This window comes from Plectropomus leopardus, chromosome 15, assembly GCF_026936395.1.
Source record: "Plectropomus leopardus strain MGB_pleo_1.0 chromosome 15, ASM2693639v1, whole genome shotgun sequence".
NCBI lineage: Eukaryota > Metazoa > Chordata > Actinopteri > Perciformes > Serranidae > Plectropomus > Plectropomus leopardus.
The window spans coordinates 18863108-18883575 of record NC_142190.1 but is presented as its reverse complement, the minus strand read 5'-3'; the positions used below and the strand labels follow the sequence as shown (position 1 = coordinate 18883575).

General features: G+C 40.1%; 1 protein-coding gene and 1 long non-coding RNA gene across 2 annotated transcripts; both read left to right on the top strand.

Moving 5' to 3' along the window:
- The first annotated feature begins 3295 nt into the window (after positions 1-3295).
- LOC121952146 (uncharacterized) lies at positions 3296-13437 on the top strand. The gene is made up of 2 exons (XR_006106431.2): positions 3296-3597; positions 12936-13437. It is a non-coding gene; the product is annotated as an uncharacterized LOC121952146 (long non-coding RNA).
- Positions 13438-18539: 5102 nt separating this feature from the next.
- LOC121952266 (trafficking regulator of GLUT4 1-like) lies at positions 18540-20437 on the top strand. The gene is made up of 3 exons (XM_042498836.2): positions 18540-19222; positions 19412-19538; positions 19619-20437. The coding sequence occupies exons 1-3, from the start codon at positions 18821-18823 to the stop codon at positions 19630-19632; spliced, it is 543 nt and encodes a 180-aa protein (XP_042354770.2). The 5' UTR covers positions 18540-18820; the 3' UTR covers positions 19633-20437.
- Positions 20438-20468: the final 31 nt, after the last annotated feature.

The window sequence follows — 20468 nt, the reverse complement described above, 5'->3', positions numbered from 1 at the left end:
CCCGGGGGAACACGTAATGATTGATTTATGGATAGATTTTCTTTGTTTTTTTTGTGTCATACACACAAAGTAGCCAACCCTTATGGGCTTATAAAACACTAAAAGTACTGTTGCAGTGGTCATACTTTTCTTTATGTTTTGTTTTAGGTTTAACCCTTTAAAACCTGAGCAAATTGGTTTGACCTCTTTCAATAACATGGGTAGAAAGCAATGAGCAGCTTTACAAGACATGCCCCAAAAATGATCAGGGAATTAGTTAAAAAATAAAGAAAAAAGTAACATGTAACAAAAAAATCTCCTGAAAACAATCAAAATAAACAAATAACAAAAGTTAAAATGTCCCAAAAAAATCATAAAAATAATTGAAATATATACATGACCTAACTGAAATTAGGGAAATTTTGCCTCGACTCTTTGAACATTCCATGACTTCATGTTTATCCGTTTAAGTTTTTTTCAGTGTGTTCTTGTTTTTGTATTTTTCTGCGTATTTTTTTAAATTAAGTAAGTATATGTAAAAAAAAGTATGTATACATTTTTATAATAATTTTAAATATACCATTAAAATACTTCATCTGTAATTTTCTGAACATTTTTCCTAAGAATTTTTAAATTTTCCTCTTTTTTTTAAAACTAACTTTCTTTGTCGCCTTTTACTAATTTCTTGCAATTGGCGGGACATTTCTTGCCAAGTTTCTCATTGCCTTCTTCCACATGTTTCTGAAAGAAATCAAACCACATTGCTCAGGGTTCAAGGGTTTAATATGCATCTTCGGCATCTCAACACAACAAAACAGATGTCAATCCAGGTTTCCAGGGGTTCATTTTCACAGCTCAGTGTTAAACAAATTTCTTGCCTAAACTCAAGTTTCATAGTTATGCAGCGAAAAGAAATCAACATAAATAGATAAACTATTAAAGTACTAAAATGAATTGAGGAGATTGATCTATACATGTGCAGCATGTAAGCACAAAACTGAAATAATGAAAGCCTTAAAATTAGATTTTGACACAGGATGTACCTTAAAGTGGGGCTATGAAAATTTATGGGAAGAAATAACCCAGTCTCTCTCTTAATGAAATGTTAACTCACGATCAATAAAATGCACCACTGCTCAGTTAACACTCTGAAATTTTGCTGCATTGCAGCGTTACTTTGTAGATAATTATTATCGTAGAAACACTGTCCCCCTTTTAATGAGTGAGGTAGAAGTGAGACTGTTTTTGGCCAAACTGAAAGGTTCAGTGTGTAAGATTTAGGGTGATATGTTGGCAGAAATGGAATATAATATAATTAGTATGTTTTCTTTAGTGTATATTCACCTGAAAACAGGAATCACTGTGTTTTTGTCACCTTAGAATGAGCCATTTATATCTACATAGAGATCAGGGCCATGTCCACTGAGCCTGTCATGTTGCACTGTCAAATTTCTACAGTAGCCCAAAAGGGGCAAATCAAACTATTGCAGCAATAACCATATGGATAAATATGACCAACTCTCTGTGTTTGGTGGTACTCACTGTTTTGTTTGATGATCCAGGGTGCTTCGGGGGTGGATTGATTTGCAGGAGGTGTGAAGAGTTGCTGGGTGAGGCTAAAGTGATTGGTCTGTCACATCAAAACGAAAAAAAACCCCAAAACAAACAGAAAACCAGCCATGCACCAAAATAAACAGGCCTTTACGAAAAAAAAAGTTCAAATCAATAGGGGCGATAAGCGAATATATTACACAACAAAACTAAGATTTAACCAAAAACATTATGGTTGAAGACTTTATCCTCTTGGTGTCTTCCCTGCTCAACTAATTTAGCACACCTGCCTTTAATGAGCGGATCCTGAGACGCCAGGCCAGGTGATGCATTCAAAATTCAATTATAAGGAAATTATAAAATATATAAATTATATATTAGAAATGGCTCTAACACAAACACTGGCTCAAGATATGGCCATTCATGTTTTCGTGATGGCAGCCCCTCTGATGAGAGGGCCAAAATTGAAAAATAATACATATATATAATTTTTATCTATTTATTTATTTAGAAATGGAACTGTTTTTTTTAAGTGTTTTTACTGATTTAAATTACTGGATTTGTTTGTTTTGGAGAGGAAGATACCTTTATGGATAATTTGGCTCCCAGTAAAAACCTTCTGAACAATGAACACTGAAGGAATTCTAATCAGGAGAAGTTTCAGTTGGTTACAAAATGAAATACTCACTGCTAGATGCGTCTAAATCCCCCTAAATCTTACGCACAGTGGCTTTAATTCTGTGGTTTTGTAAGTAAATAAATAAATAACCCATACATTTATAATAAAACCTCGTTATATAGATTAACAAACTACCACATTTACTGTATTTCAAAGCATATCATATGGTCCAACTTCTCATATGAGCTACTGAAACTTGTTTTTCAAGACACTTATGAATAAAAATCTTAAAATATAGACTTTGTTTTCCATCCTGAGCACTGAGCCTGTAATAAAACTTATTTTACACTGTTTTTTTCATGAATTTCTTCTCCTTCATCATAAGATGTTGAAAAGGGGTCGAGTAGAAAAATACATTTAAAGGAGTAACAAGGGGGAAAAATGTTCACACAAATTAAAAAGAGATTTTTATGGTATTCTAAATACCAATACTCTTGGTGGCTTTTGGATTTGTCAGTCCTTTTAGTGTTTCAAAGTACAGTTTGGGATCATGCTTAAAGTGGTGGATATTGGGTTATCTCTCATTTCATTATAGATGAAAAATTTTCAATAAAGATGAGAAGGTTCAAAATGAAAACATGAAAACTGATCAAATCTTTTTTTTCCCTAATCATCATAATAATAATAAAACTTTTTTTCTGAGAATTTATCTTGGTTCCAAAAAACTTCTCAAAAACATGTTCAAAATCAATCCACAAACATTTTACATATATGCATTTATAAAAACAAATGTAGATTTGCTTCTGTGCCAGTTAGAACATATACAGGATTCAGAAAGATCGTTTCTGTATTTAAAAAAAACGATTTGATTTCGTGTATACATTTTAAATACACTCCACTGACCTTAATGCTGGCTAAATATTTGCTCTTCACGCCCTTGTGTGTGTGAGTTATCATTAACAGGTCACTCTGCTGCCTCACGGGCTGCACGCAGCGTGCACACGTCAGATCCGTGCAGATTCTGACGTCCGCTTCTCGTGGCTGCTACGTCATTACGCTGCCAGCTGATCGGAGTGGGAAGCCGGGTGTGTGTCTGACTCGTGTGTGTGTGTGTGTGTGTGTGTGTGTGTGTGTGAGAGAGAGAGAGAGAGAGAGAGAGAGGGAGAGAGAGAGGGATGGGAGTGGGGCAGGAGTTGTGTAAAAGGGGCTGAAGTCCTGCGCTGCGTCCTCCACTGCTGCTGCGCTGCAAAGAAAAGTAGGCTCACCACCGCTAGATATACAAATGCTGCCAAACCGTTTTATATCGCGGATGCGAAACAAGCAAACAGTCATCGACACGCCCTGCTGAAGGTCCAGGACTCCGCCGGAGCGGTGGGCGAGGCAGCCTGAACTCCGCTGGACCGTCCAGATGGGTTGGCCTCGCAGGAGCGACCCGGCCGGTGGTCAAGGTGGGGCGTATTTGAGGCTCTGAGGCTGTCTGTGTGTTTCTGCTGGCTAAACGCTTCTTCCTGTCAGCCTAATTTAGCCTGTGGCGGCTTGATGACCCAGTTTGCGTTGAAACGGCAACTGGGAAACCAGTCTTTAACATTATACAAGTAGGTAAAAATCACCTCTCCGGAGCTGATTTCTAGCTGAAAGTGTCCGCTTTCTGCACAATTTGACGGCGTCAGATGGTCGAGGGTAAAGATTTGATGTTATAGGAGTTCTGGTTGAAGGCCTGTCTGTGTGTCATGTAGATCATACTATGTCGTCCAAGGCCCACTGACACACAGGAGCGGATATAATTTATAGGCACACTAGAAATTTGACCACAGTCTCTCAGCTCCTGCAAACATTTAATCAACATTAAAAGATGATTGACACGGTGAGGCGTTTTTTTTTAAAAGTGCACATGCAGTTATTTAAAGGCTGATAGCAGCTATAGCGCTGCTTTAAATGTGCTATAAAGTCTGAATTATGCCTACATTAACACAGACTGGATCAGAAACGCCAACAAAGGCGCACACACAGCATGTTATCAGTGCTAAAAGATTTCCAAATGTGTTTTTTTTTTCTTCCATTTTATGTGTCAGGGATTCATTTTTAAAAATCAAAAAACTTGTACTCAAAGCCTCCAGAGAATTAATTTAGTCATTTAAAAGCTCTTTACTGTCAAATGTTGGATTTACAGGCTATAGCAAGCAGCGAGCTCTGCGTTTTATGTAAGCCAAACATGTCAAAAAGTGTCAGTATTCAAATCCCCTTCAAATTTGCTGAGTTCATAATAGGCCAAGGAAAAAGCCTGTGCTCAAGTAGGGGATAGGTGAATATCAGGAAGATAACTAGGACTGAGTCATTCCTTGGAAATGCAGTGACACCGGCAGTCATCTGACAGTTCTTTCTTCAAATAAAAGATATAAACACAAGTTAAATACTGTGGATGTTTGTAAGGAGAGGTAAAAAAATTCTCAAAGCAGGTGACGTAACAAAGTATTTAGGCCTCCGTATCTCCTCAACTCATTTATTTACAGTCCTATCTAGTCTTGTACACTAATCTAAAAGCAAAGTGCAGTATTGTATGTGAGTAGTGTCTCTCTGGGGTACTGGTTAAGGAGGGGAAAGCTTGCTGTAGTGTACGTTTCATCGGTGGAGCCCGTCTTACATAATTGTACAGCCAGAGTTCAGTGTGCCGGTAGGAATGCGCAATAGGCTGTGTCACGAGCTGCATTTGTGCCATTGCAACCCGGAGTGTGACATAAGCCGCCCTGTCAATGAGGATCACATGGCGATGACACGGCGTCGGTTAAAAAGCAACTCATCTTGACTTCATGTGTCGTTCGCCCTGCATCCAGGCAAAATATGCAGCGCTTGTTTTATTGCCTACATTTGCAGAAGTGAAGCCATCTTGCTCAACTTGGGCTACACCCTTCATTCCTATTGCGTGCCTTGTCAAGGGAGGATGGGGCAAGAAGGGATGTGTTATGTAGGTTCATTTAGAGAAAAAAAAAAATCCAGTTCTTTCAAACAAAATGGCACAGACAGCCTGAGGACAGGCTTACAGGCCTCATACCGCACATTACCATCTCCCTGCATGTCATGAAATCAGAATGGCATTCAGATATTTCTCTTACCAAGTGAAACACACCCTTTATTTGTACTGATCTCGGGGTTAAAGTCAGATAGCCTTTAAAGTCCAAACAGCTTGCAGCAGAGCAGAAGAAGAGGCTCTCTGCACTACGATCAGCGTGTTGCCAAAGCCACCGCCCTTTCCCTGTCTTTGTCCCCATTCCCAGTCGAAAATGATCGGTCTATATTGCAGACTGCAATCTGGGGCAGTAAACTCTCTCCAACTGGGCCACACCCACAGCAGAGGAATGCACCTGGAGTGATATATGTAGTAAACATTTAATAATCGCTTGTTAACGTTCACAGAGCTGTAGCAGCTGTATGCAGATCTGTCACTGCGTGCCGCAGTTCTTAACATATGTTCTTGTGCAGTTTCAACGCTGGCTGACGGTCAGAAAGATAATTGAGGTGTTGCATCTCGTCACCTCGCATGGGATCCTCAGACCAGGGTTCCTACTGCTGATGCACGTTAGATTTAAGACTTTTTAAGACTTTTTCCAGTGCCGCTCAGAATTCGATTTAAGACCAAAACAAAGCAAAACCTCATGAACTGTCAGCAGTTACTTAAGATTTGAAACAATTTTGGCCCAAATGTTTGGAGCAAAATAAAATCTGGCTTTTGTTTGTCTTGTGGCGGAGACAACAGGAGAACCGAATTGGGAAATACCTGCCGTTTGTTGGCGATTTTGTTGACCTTTTTATTAGGACTGTAAGTGGTAACACATTATTAATGATGTGATTAAAGTGTGCACTTACTGGGTTTTTAAAAAAATCAATCAGACATTCCCGTCTTCTAAAGGCCGTAGCGGTTGAGTTAATCTGTGTTTCGGAGCTGGTACCGTATGAAACTAGAAGACTTAAGGAATCCAGTGTTACCGTTATGCTAGCCTCTCACTAAGGGTGCTAAATAACGCTCCACAGATAAGCTACATGTTGGTGATGGAAAAAAGGCATGATCATTTCATCTGGGTCTTTTGACCTCTGACCTCCAGATATTTGAATGAAAATGAAAATGTTTACAGACGTGCCCACGTTATGCTCGTCCCATGCAGCTTTTTGCTGTTAGACATACTTTACCGTGTCAATATGGACTTCAAAATTATTTCGACATGCAAAATAATGGAATTGAAAATGCAATGGACTATTGACTAAAAAATTAAAAACATTAATTGTTTGCCAGCCCTACTTTTAATGTTTCTCACACTTTCTTGATTCCATTCCTTTTATGCATTGCCTTAACTATTTTGTTAACCACAAAATTTTGGTTAAAAACCCAATTTTCTTTGAATCTGTACTTCCTTATGTTGTCCAGGGAATGTCGACAGTTAACTAGCAGACATTGGACCTCGTGTCCTCAGCATCCTGACTGGAAACAAAACATTAATGTTGTTGGTTCCACTGATGTGGTCTTATTAATCCAAGAGGCATCTTAGATATGATTTTTAACAAAGGGGTTTTATCAATTTTTTGAGACTTTAAAATGCAATGTCAGAGGAAAAACAACTGCATTTTTAAGACTTTTGAAAGATTGATTTAAAACATTTTAATACCAATTAAGGCCTTACACTTAGATGAAGGATTTCAATGCCTTTTAAGGCATTTTAAGGATCTATGGGAACCCTGCCAGACAATATCATGACCTGAAACATAACAGGGTCAAATGAGTGGGCTTGTATGGAGCGAGGTCTCCGCTCTCTATCAGAACGCTTTTTTCCATCTTCAACAAAAGTGCGCTGCTACTTGTTCAGGTCTTATCCGTCTTTTATTATTGATATTTGTCTGTAACATTCAAGCTCTCTAGATAAATATATCCGCTCTTGCTCTTGCAGCTAAAGCTCAGTTATATCAATAACTCAACTCCTCCTTGCATGCACATGGTTCCTTCACACCCTCCTGTTTGCACACCATCATACCTATTTCTCTCTGACACGCACATCCTGCCGGCTCCACTCCAGTGTGTCTTTCCTCTTTCTTATCCGCCCTGTTGTGGCACAGAATGCACGTCCCAGATAAGCTCAGCCTTTTGTGTATTAGACTGTGCGTTATCTCTTTTTACACTGTTGCCCCATGTATAAAAGCCTGTCTCAAGGCCCTCCACACTGGCTGTCATGCGGCTCTGTCTGACTCCCTCGCTCGGATAAAGCCAGAGAAAGAAAGAAAGACAGGAAGAAAGAAAGAAAGAAGGAAAGGAGAGGGGGTGGCAGAGAGAAGGTGAGGGTGAACCTGACGGCGAAGCCACGTCCGCCTCGTCCGGTGCAGACCAGATGTAGATAGAGAGGGTGAAGGATAGAGGGATGGAAAAGGAGGAGTGGAAGCGACTGTGCGAGCCCACAGCAGCCGGATGGAATTTCTAACATACGCAGCTGGAATGTGAGGAATGCAGGACAGTCTGATCTGACCGAGAGAGAGAGGGTGGAGAGGACAGACGAGTCAGGAAAGGCTCAAAACGAAGAAGCGTTATGGGAAAGAGTGGCACAGCAACGGAGTCGGGGGCTCAACACTGCCCGTCATTGTGAACATAAACATACAGTCACTGTTTGTGGAGGGAATGGCACGCTATGGAACAAATAACTTATTCAGCGTCAGTTTGAGGTTGTGGCAGTCGTAGTCGACAGTTATGACCGTCAGCCGTCCTGTGTGGCCCGAGGACTTGTACTGTACGTCCTCCTCCCCTGACTTCATTCGCACCAACACTGGCAGAGCGCGGCCTGTGTGGGGGACGAGGGTGGTGGTTCACTTTATGATGGGATGAATCTTTTGCTGAAGATCCACTTTTTTTTCAATGTACACTACAAAAAATTGTGTTAAATCATTTTTTTCGCCGTTTTTTTTATTAATCATGGTGGTGGCATGTCTGTTGGGACGGCAGTGTCATGATCGCTCCACCTCTTTGGTTCAGTCTGTAATATCTCAGTTACTGCAGGGTGGATTACCATTGTATTTGGTACCCTACCCCCGTAATAACTTTAATGATCTCTTAACTTTTCATATAACGCCATCATCAGTTAAAAAAATTGAGTTTACTTTAAGTTTTGTTAGGGAACTTAGTAACTAATTGACATGCTGTTTATTACTCTGGTTTGTGAATGTTTTGAGAAAGGGGCAGGTAAAATAAGATTTTTTTTCATCTCCCTGCTCCTGTTCGATCATGTAATTTGTACTGAAGTTGTTTTTAATCTAATTCTGATTGTTGGACATTAACAAGAGCGAAACAAATGAACATGAAGTGAAAACTGATCCAACACTCTGGTTCATAACCACAAAACTAATATGAATCCCATCAGCCTCAGCTGCACTTTGTATTTAGCACCACTCAGCAAATGTTAGAGTGCAAACGCACTGAACTAAGATGGTGAACATAAATATCAGCATGTTAGCATTGTCATTTTGAGCCTGTTAGCACGCTGATCTTAGCAGTTAGCTCATAGCATCACCGTGCCTAAGTTGTGCCTAACATAGGTGTCAGTGGAGCTTAAGACTTAACGCCAAAAACACACCAAGCAGCAGTGAAGTCTGCCTTGAAGTGTGGCCAAACTAAAACTTACTGATAGTTTAAATTTTAGCATTGAATTGCAGCCAGAGAATACCTGCAGCTAATCACTCAACTGTGACTCCTGCGACATGCTGACTTATATTACAAAGAATTTCTTCTTGTCTGAAACACTCGAACACACTTTCATATCAATAAATCACATTCATTTTGTTACACAGAGCTTCTGGGAGATAATTTCAGTAACTTCAAGTAAAACGCTTTACTTATCCCATATCACTGAGCACCATGTAGCACAGACATGTAATGTCCAAATCACACGCAGTCCCTTGGTAATACTAGTGCTGTGCAGCTAAGGCTTTAGTTATGTTTCCCAGTGGCCAACAGCAGCACTACAACTGTAAAAGATCATGTTACCCTCTAAAACTGCTATTACAAATCTATTAATCTGATGACCAGACACTTTGACAGGCCCCAAAAAGTCATTTATTAGTCTAATAAATTCTAATACTTGTAAAACTTTTCAAGACTCAAGAAAGCCATTGTATGAGCATGACATCTTGGGTCGAGACACTCAAACGCAGACGCAAATCAGGAAGAAAACTTTTTTTTCCAGTATGGACCAAGCCCCCAGGACGTGTACCAGGCTTTGAAGCACTTTTTACATAGTGGCCAAAAGTTTGTTTTTCTTAATTCATCCGTGGTAGGCACGAGGTGAGCAACTGTCAGTGATCGTCTCAAAGTGCATGACGCCAGCCAAGTTTAGGAGCCGATGTTTGTTGCCTCTTAATTAGAAAAATGATTTACACAACCGTAAGCGTGTTGTGTGGAGCTGACGATAGAGCAGGCTGGGTAAGATGAGCAGTTACACAAAAATTCAACGTTTGAGTTTAGAGGATTTATGAGACTTTGATTTGATTTGGTATTGAGTGTAAATCTGACACAGCCTTGGCAAATTTCTTTTAGTGGATTAAAAAGAGTATTTGATCTGACTTCTTTTTTCAGTGTACATCAGTCACAAGTCAGAACAGGCGTTTGCTTGCTGACTCATCAATACTGACATTTGTCACGTAGATACATTTGCCAGGAGGTGGAGGAAAATCTTATTGGTGTTTTTCCATAAACAACCTTTTTATTTTTTCCATATTGATCACAGTTATATGTCTGAGTAGAAATGACTCTCTGGCCCTCTCCAGATGATCTTGAAGTAAAATCTAATCTAAGTGTGAGACAAAATTATTTCTCCCTGCAGCGGTGTCTGTAAAATGTTCATAAGTCTCGTTGACCCCCTCTCCCCTGCTGTGCACAGTCTACAGGCCGCGGGACACTCAAATACCTGAGATTATTCTGGTTTTCCTTACTGCAGGAATGTACAGCATGTGTTAGTCATCGTCAGCCACAGAAGTGGAGCATGTCCTCAATATCTTGAGATCACCACAAGATTACATTCTTTGAAGGCAAGAAAAGCACAGAGCGGCTTTAGCTTTACGTGTGGTCAGTCTTCAAACTCTCAGTATGTGTAACCTCACTGTGCACATTTTATCTATTTTTACATGCAGCTATAAGAGGACTGTCTTTTTATTTACCTACATCAGCTACGAACAATATTCACACCTTAATGTTTGGTAAACTAAGTGTTTAAGTGTAAATCATGTAAGAGTTTTGTGTTTTCGCAAACAGTAATCAGTTGTCAGACAGGAAATGGAACTACGGTCATGCTCGCCGCTCTGTGAGGCTCTTAGGCACAGAGCTCTGAGCTAAATGAGTATGCACTGTAAAATAAAATAAGCCAAATTTTACTGTCAATAACTGTCAAAGTGTTCCAACATTTCAACCTTTTTTTATTACTTACAAATCTATTTTGAAATTGCATAAATGATCTCTTATTTACTAAATTGTCTGTAATCTAATCGTTTATGTCTGTTGTGGAAACTCACAGGATTGTTTAGTACTTTTAAAGGTCTACTGTGTAGGATTTAGTGGCATCTAGCCATTGGGGTCGCAGAACTGAATCTTGGTTTCTGAATCAGTGTTTGGTTTGTTTGTTCTGGGCTACTGTAGAGACAACATGGCAGACTCCGTGGGAGAGGACCTGCTCTGTGTGCAGATATAAACTGCTTATTTCAAGGTTGACAAAACACAATGAGTTTTATCATCAGGTGATTATGAAAACATGAATATTTCTACCATTTCTGTTGATAGATGCCAGTAGTTGCAACCACACTTAAAAGTAAATCACTTTTAATTCTACATATGCATATGAAGCCTACTTTTGCATTCAAATTCTGTAAGAAAATATGGTCACTTGTTAGCATGTTAACATTAGTGCAGCACAAAGTACAGCAGGGATTATTATCAGTTTTTCAGCAACGGTCTTATAAATATAGTGGCTTTAAAGGTTCGATGTGTAGGACTTTGGGGCTTCTACTATGTTTATCTACAAAGGAAGCGGGTCCTCTTCATGGATTTATAAAAAGAACTGGATACAGTGTTGGAGGCAGGGCGTTGTTCATTCCCATGAAAGTTGCTCAGTGGCACACAAAGCCAAAAACTCTCTACTTCCGCAGTATGAAATTACCCCGATCTTCCGCGTTATGTTACGCCTCATCCTATGGGAGAGAACAACACTCCATCACTGACCCAAAATAACCACACAAAACACCTTTAAAATAATCAGATCTATGGGATTTGTAACAAAAGACTTGCAAACAAGACTATAAAAATTCCAGGCAGAGAGGCATTAAAATCAGCTGTCCCAACAGCAGAGGCCTCTCTCCTCACAGGAGCTATAAAGCACCTCCTCCTTCCTCAGCCAGGTGCAATACGTCTCGTTGAGTAATGCAGCACACCTGGGCGATCTACAGAGGGAAACGGGACAACAGCACAAAACAGCCAAACAGTCGTAACAAGGCCCGCAGAGACGTAGGAAGGCCGAGTGCAGCCAAATTGGACCAAGTGAATTGTGGGGGCTAAAAAAAATTAAGATTTACAGATGTCTCTTTCACAATGTAAGTCTATGGGAAAAGTCTTTATCGGCGTCATGTGATGGTGTAATTCCACTTCTGGCCAGTATGTAAAATTGGCTTCAAAGATAAATAAAAAACACTGGCTCTAGATAGTTTTTTTGCGTTGGCCAACGTAGTTCTCCTACATGCTTGGCACACAGCAGAAGTTTCAGTTGGTTACAATGTTGCAACCTCACCGCGAGATGCCACTAAAGCCTATGATGTGGACCTTTAATTAAGATAAAATGTATTTTTTATTTTCATTTATTTTTTTTCTGTGAACATGAAATTCAATTTCAGTTCTCATTTATGCTTTACGTTAGATACAGACACAGACATAGCCTTCTGTCTGTTCTCTGCGTTCATTTCGTCTGCAGTTGTGCCCTTTAGTGCTATCTATTGGCTGCATCTATGCCGACATAAAGGACGCATGGAGGTATGAGGACAGTGACATTTACGTTTGAAATGGACATATCAATTTTAGTGCATTAAGGGAGTGTAAATGAGCCATAAGAGAAATCTGCCTGCCTAAAAAAACCCTTCTGAACACACCCCAAACAGTAGCTACTCTGCTTTAACACACGTAAACCTGCAACCTAGTGAGACTTATACAAAGTGTGTTTTGAAACACTTACAAGCTTCAACATGCAGAAAACATAGATCAGGAGCAGCTGCAAGTTTCCTCTCTGGGAAACACCCAAACATCCACCTGATTAACTAGAACTTCTAAAACAGGTTGCACTTCTGAATTCTGAAAGGTTTCCAAGATCTCTGCTTTCGTGTTGAAGCTGTCTACTCCTCTTCATCGCCTCTCGCTCATGCTTTGTAACCACGGTAACTGACAGAAAAAAAGAAAACGGGCCGGTCTGAGAATTTGAGCATCATGAGTAAAGAGAATATCTAAGAATTTCTTGCTGGCACCGTCTAACGTGCAGAGGCAGAGCCGAGCAGCTGATGCGTGTATCCCTCCTGGTAATCTGACGCATGATCTCGTGTGCATCTCCCCAGTCGTTCGTACATATCAGCTCATTTCACCCACTTACTCACAGCTGATTGCACACTCTGTGGCTCGACTGCACCCACTTACTGTACGTGTGTGACTGGCTGAAGGCCACCTCATACCCACGCTACTGGAGCAGCGAGTTTAGAGAGGAAGTTAAAACGATGTCTTATTCTCTTCCTGCAGGTACATGTGCACCAGATGAAGGAAAGAGAAGAAGTCGTCACTATTTGTGCCTTTAAAGCGCGCTGTCCGTCACTCCAGGCTGTCTGGTTTGTACTCTCACGCTCTCTGGCTGACTCCCAGCAGTCCCTCACCCTTGGCCCTAAATGGCTGACACACAGCAGTTCTTCACTGGCAAGCTTTATGTTCCTGTAGACATGCTAAAGCTGCCAGCTGAAGAACTGCTCTGGTCAGCCCAGCCCCGGATGACTTGAGAAGAGGAAGCGGACGAGGGTTGCTAGGAAGAGGACTGAGGAAGGCGGTGTTTCACACGCTCAGCAGCCAGGCTGGACTTTAATAGTCGGCCACATTTGAGTGGCCATTGTTTATGTTCCTGTGTTAATCACATGTAAGGTTTATTTCACTTTAGCCAATACAGTGTGTTTATTTGTGGTCTTTTTCCGCTTACATTTTGTCTATGATGTGTTTTTTTTTCTCACAATAAAGAACAAAATATTTTCTCAGACTTTATTGTTGTGGACCAAACTGCACACTGTGGACAATAAAAGGCATTCCAGCACTGAAAGCTCTTTCGTCCAAAAATAACAACACACACACACACACACACACACACACGTATGCAAAAAGAAAAAAAAAGTGTCACACTCATCCCTTTTAACTTTTAAGTCTCTGGTGATCCCATTAAAGGGGAGCAGGAAAGATCAGAGAAAATGGAGATGCTCTTTAGATGGAAAACTGTCCTCAGAAGTGCAATAACTCCTGAAAGGGCTGTCTGTTCTCACATTAACGAGTCAACGAGATGACATTTAGTCAGGACTGCGTGGATCCAGTTAGATCGTTAAGATGTGAAACCAGAGGGTGAAAAAAAAAAAAACACACTCAGTGTCTGCTCCTGCACAAACTACACTCTGTCACAGAGTGAGGGAGGTAGTGAGATAATTCACTAAAATAATCTTTATAACTGTCCAATATTCACGGTAGTGTGTGTTAGTTTATTTAGAGTCAGAGGCATGTTAAAATCTTACTTTTTTTTGAATGCTTTAACCCTTTAATACCTGAAAAAATTGGCTTGATTTCTTAAAAAAGCACAGGAAGAGGGTGATGAGCAATCTAACTGGAAATGACCCCACTAAAGTAGCAAGAAATTATTAAAAAGTCACAAGAACATTTCCTGAAAAAAACAACAACAAGCAAATGACCTGAAGAAAGTGCTAAAAAAAATGGGTTTTTCTTCTTCTTTAAGTGCAGCTGTGACGTCACCATTCTCACAGGATCTGCACATTGCCAGTTTAGACAGCATTTTTCAATTTTACACTCTGGAACCCGGTTTCAAAAGTTTGTGTTTTCAGGCCTACAAAACACTGTCGTCATGTGAACGAAAGTCCAAACCACAACTAAAGTTTAATGTTTCATGCAAGAAGCGTTGGCGTGTAAACAGCCCCTTAATCACATTGCTGCAAAAACTCTAAACACAAATTGTATCATTTTGCACACTTTCATCCTGTTTTAAAATTGCATGCATCTTGGGTGATTTGATCATAACGGCCACCAAGATGTATTTCCAATCCGATCACTCAAACCAGGATGTGGTGGTTGTTTTGGTGATAATATGCTTATGCTCTATAACTTACCCATTTTATGGTGAGTTGGATGAAGAGTTGCTCAGTGGAAGCCCTTTTGAACGCTGCTGACAGCGAGCTCTCCAGCTGCACTGACACAACTGCTGACGTGAGTAGGAAACATGCTGAAGAGCAGCTGACAAAAGTGTCAGCTGCAGAGGCGTAATGGACATAGGTGTGAACAATGATGTGTCTCGGCTATCCACGTGTGCACAGATCACAGAAATGCATGTTAATACCAGGTTTAAACAGGCTCTTTGTTCACCTGGAAAACAAAAAGCCACACCCTAATCATCAGTTAGTCTCATTCACATCACACCTGTTCAGACCTAATCAGCAAAACACGCCAATCAGGCCTCAGGTGACATCTACTGTGATGAGGTAAAATGGAGCAGCATGGAGAACGGAGATGAAGGCCAATGCAAAAAACAAAACAAAAGCATTGTTTGATTGAGTTTGAACAAGTGAGAGGTGTGTGAGAGTGTGTATAAATTAGGGTGTGGCATGTTAAAGGCAAGTTTTTCCTGGTGAACAAAGATGCGATTTGTGCTTAGAGTTTTGAAACAGGAATAAATATATAAATAAGAATAACTACTTGAATGAGAAAACTGAAATCGTGTTTAGAATTTACCAGTCTGGAGTTTTGTTATTGATATTCAAGCTTCAAGTTTGGTGTGCATAATTTCCTTTTTTATGTGCATGCAACGGAGAAAACTGTAACTGATGCTAGATATTCTGAGCATCCTAGATATTCATATGATGGATGCGTGAATTGTTTTAGTGGAAAGAAACAAGACACTACTCAGTTTTTAGTGTTTCATTTTGCAAAAGATTTGTGGAGTTTTGACAAAATGGTAACTCTTTTCAGTTTTGTGTTGAGAATTTTAAAATTAGTTGAAAGGATTGGGCAAAACTGTAAAAGTTTCACCCCTTATTGTATTAATAGTGTTGTTTAAAGTCCCTGGGATGATTACGTAACTCACCTGAGGCAGGGAGAGATGAACAAACACTCTTGCCGGAGAGGATCCACGTCCCTCAGGTGCAATCATTTAAGTTAACGAGAGGCCTTCCTCCCTCTGTTATTCTTTTCTACAGCAGCCACTATGTGTGCAACCTCTTAGTTCATACCCTTTAATACTTTGCTTTACCTCATTATTGCAAAATATTTGTTGATGCTTTGGTTTATTCATAGTTTTTCTCCTTGCAGAGCTAAAACCACACACACACGCACACACACACACACACACGCACACACACACAAACTACCTGCTTCTCCTTCCTCATGCATAACAATTAAGTCACAAGGAGCAGATTACGTTCAGAATACACATCCATACACATTTACCTATACCTGTGTGTATATTACATGTATGACAAAACTGTACAGTGAACTGCTTTGCCCTGTGTGCAGAAAAAGCAAAATCCACAAGTGTTAATTATTTCTACTTATCAGTGAATAGTTGGTGCTTCAACTTCATATTCAAATGATGGTTTTTGTGTACTGTGTTGACATAAAAACACAATGTTTTGCAAACTTAGCCTGTAATTTCAAAGATAGTGCCGAAGCAATCGGAAAAAAACCTGCATTGCTGAAAAAGTGGTGTTTTCCAAACCTTTCCTTCTTGTTCTGCACGTGCTCCAACACAGCTGATTGAAATTAACTCATTAGACTCCTGAAGCTGCTTTGTAACAAGCTGATCATTTCATTCAGCTGTGGTGCAGCAAAGAGGGATCTAAAATATGCAGGACAAGTGGTACTCAAGGAGAGATTTGGGAAATGCTGTAAAGGAAACATTTTGTTTCACTTTTAAGAATTGGAATTAAAATAGACACTAATTAAATATATATTTTTTAATGTTCACAAATTCAGATCCAAGTTTCACAGTTAAAATAAATCAATAAGTTTTCTCACTTTATTTGTCAAATTTAGATCAGAAAACTCAAGTCCAAAACAAGAACATCTGGGCTACCCTGGTCAGGGTAGGCAATCGAACCTTTAAAAGATTCAAATTCAGCTTTTATAAATTACCAATCAAGAAATGTAATATTTTTATTTCAAGCAGGTGACTTCAGAACAATTAAATTCAGACACATGGATTTTAAAGTTAAATATTTAAACCCTGCGAAATCTGTGGCATTTAAATTTCAATACTAGATATTCAGCGGCTGTTAAAATTCAGATTTTCTTGCTTCTGCAGATAAATATATATTCGGGAAAATAATCTGAAACTTGATTTGCTGCACCTTGAATCTTCAACTGCAGGGTCTTGATGCAGTTTCCTGAAATCACCACTAGATGGTGTAATAATCTGTGCAAAATTTAAGGTTAAAACATGGCTGAGGGCACCACAGAGTCCTGCCTCGCAGAAGAGTGGAGGGGAATGAAGTCAGACTGGATTATTGTCACCTGAGGTGGACGAATATGGTGAATTCTCAGTCGACTGGAACTTACTCATCATAAATAAAATTTTCCTGAACAAAACTATGTTAAAACTATATCCAGAATACAGGCTGTTATGTTATTAAAGTAGAAAAAAAGTGTTATCTTAATTAACGTAGTTCCAGTGCAGCACCATTTGTTAAGTGATCATACTGCTCACTTTCATTTACTGGAGCTACTTTTGAGTAGTTGATCAGTGATGAATCTGATTTTCCAGTGGTGGAATGTAACTATATTTACTCAATAATTTTAGTACAAATTTGAGGTAGTTTTTATTTTTATATTCCTATTTCAATAAATTTGAGGAAATATTATTATTTTCAATCCACTACGTTTAGTTTTGAATTGTTTTACAGAATGATATTATAAAACGTTTATAAGATATCAGGTGCTGTTTTAGATAAAAAACAGTGGTTCTCAACCTATTTCATGTGAAGGACCACTAAACTAACACACATGAGGTCATGGACCCTCATTTGATAAAAAGAAATCCTTCAGGGACCTCTATCTAAAAAGATTTTGGTTTATTTTGGGAGATTTTGGAGTAAAACTTTTACTTGGAAAGGTCACTTTTATGACTCTTACTCTCACAGGGCTGAGCATTATATCAATATTGTTTCAATATCATGATATAAGACAAGATATCGTCTTAAATTTTGGACACTGCAATATTGTAAGTGTTGTCTTTTCCTAGTTTTAAAGGCTGTGCTACAGTAAATTTATGTTTGTTTTTTAACTAACGCCAGTGTTCTGTTTTTTTTCTGTTATTTCCTTTTACCCACAGAGTCATTATATCCACATTACTGATGATTATTTATCAAAAAATTATATATTTGGTGAAAGTAACAAGTCAACCCTAAAAAATGTCGCAATATTGTTACTGAGGTATGTAGTCAAAAGTATTTTGATATTTGATTTTCTCCATACCACCCAGCCCTACATACAAATTGGGCTAACTTTTATGGTGAATTTAAACAGTGAAAACCTTTGATGACAATTGCATGTAGTGGAGTAAAAAAAGTAGGTATGTATTAATTAAAATAGGATTATATGCCTAAAGTTGCCAACAAATAAATTGTACTGCAGTTAACCATGTGGTCATAGATGGAGGCCATTTTAAACAGGCTGTTAAAGAAAGAGTTAGGGGGCGAGAAAGTTTTGTTGCGCAAATGTAAACTTTAAATACTTGACAGTGAGGCTTCTTTTAAAAATGGCAGAATGAAACTTTACAGATGGACCTGAGTCAGCAGGGCGTGCTTGTGTTATAAGAGGCTTATGGTTTATAGTGTCTACCTTGCTCCTTTCCCAGTTCTCTCTCCCTAACACACACCCTGTGCGGTGTCCTACATGCTGATCCTGCTGATGCTCCCCGCGCGTAAATGGAAAGCTTTTACGCACCGCGCGTGATCACTTCGAGAGGTTTAATTGTTGTTTTTGCATTGTCACACGCCTCGCCTGGTGCATAAGTAGGCCTCAGACACTGGGGATGTGCTGTGGAGATGTAAGGGATGCGGTAATACCTCACTACATAATAGAGAGGGGGGGGGGGGTAAAAGGCAAGGCGTGCGTCCGGACGCTCACCGCCAACTAAACGCGAGAGGGACTCAGACGTCAATAACATCTCGCTCATCAATAAGGCATTTTGATGGAGGTAGCCTGCTTAATTAAATAGGTTGCCTTGGAGGTATTGGGCTCTCTGAATTTATAATATTTAATCTAATGACCCCCCATGGAGCACATCTGAAGGACGTCTTTCTTCAGCATCTCCATCCACTGGAAAGCGGCTCGCTCACACCTAATACGACTTGGAGATTTCTTATCGTTCAGTGATGGCTATCAACACTGATGCTACCTTTGGGAAAGGCGCCCTCGGCGAGAGGGAAGTTTCCAATCCCACCGACTTCCAGGACACGGAGAAGCTCCTGAACACCGCGACCACCGAGCCCACCGGGCAGAGCAACATCAAACCGTCCGACTCCTTCTCCCTCAACATCAGAGGGAGCGTCCGGTCCCTGGACGCGGACCAGAATGGACACAGATCGCCGCTAAAGTCGGGCTCCATCGGGCAGTTGGCAGCCCCACCCAAATCCTTGTCCCGTCTCAGTCTGGGCCCGCTGCCCTCCCCGGTGCCGCCCGGGTCCGCACCCTCGTGTTACCTCTGGCTCGCCGTGCTGTCCTGTTTCTGCCCCGCCGTGCCGCTCAACATATGCGCCCTGTGGTACGCGCATGTGGTGAGTGTTAAATATATTTACAGCTTTCGATTTCTTTTATTATAGATACTTATCACTATATATCTGTGCTTCAGATGCTTGGAGTTACTCTGAATACAGTTGTAAGTTTTTTTTCAAACAAGTGTCTTGCTTCTGCTTGTTCTAAATAATGAATTGTTGATCTCCTCCCTCCCTTTCCTCTCCAATTAGTCGAGGTCTGTTCTCCATACAGGAGATCTAGAAGGAGCAAGGAAGTATGGGCGTCTGTCTATGCTGCTCAGCTTTCTGGCGATGCTGCTGGGTGTGGCTGTCATCGTCTTTGTAGTGTTGACATTAGGTATGGAAGAAAGACAGAACAAACACACACACTAAAGTGTAAAGCTGTGTATGTTCATTTCTCTTTTCTCTTCCTCTCAGAGATGCAGAATTGAACTGTGGGATGGATGGAGTTTCCTTTAACTTCATCTCAAATTTGCACAGAGGAGAGGAGGAGTGTTTGGAAGACGAAAAAGCACAAAATCTGAGTTGGAAACAAGCTGATGGGACTCTAAGAAGTTGTTTCTCTTTTTCTGGCAACACTCATGGCCAATAACCCCACAAACTCAGGAACAAAAGAAAGGAGAATGAAGGCAGAGCTGGAGTGTTGGAGCATCAGAAAGTATAACTACTCATAGTCCAAACTAGTGTTGCACTGAGGTACACGCCTGCCTGACACACATTTAGATGGCACTGCTTATTTAAAAAATGCCATCATTAGATACAAGGATGTCCTAAAGACTAAAGAACACATAGTACGATTTGTATGTGATGCTGAAAATAAATACATACATCCTATTGGACTCAGTGCACCTCCAGCCTGTAATGCTGCACTGCCTGCCCTGTTTGTTTAAACATTTGCAACAAAGTAATGACTAACTGTGGGAAGATGTATATACTGATTTCATACACTGTTTACATCAAGTTTAAAACTCATGTTTATCACAGCAACGCCCTGCTGCAGTCATAGTGTGATATCTTGCTTTGCGTGCTACTATGATAAACTGATTCCTGGCCGGACTGAGCTGCCTGGATGTCTACACCTCATTACGTTTACAATATACTGCAAGATATGAATGGGACTGTTCTCCCTGTATGCACTGCTCTTGGCACTCCGATGTTGATGTTTATACATTTATACTGTATGACTGGTTTACTGTGCCATAGTTCTGCATGTTGGAAATAAACTTGAATGAGCATGACAAACCTGAGAGTGAGCTCATCACCTTTG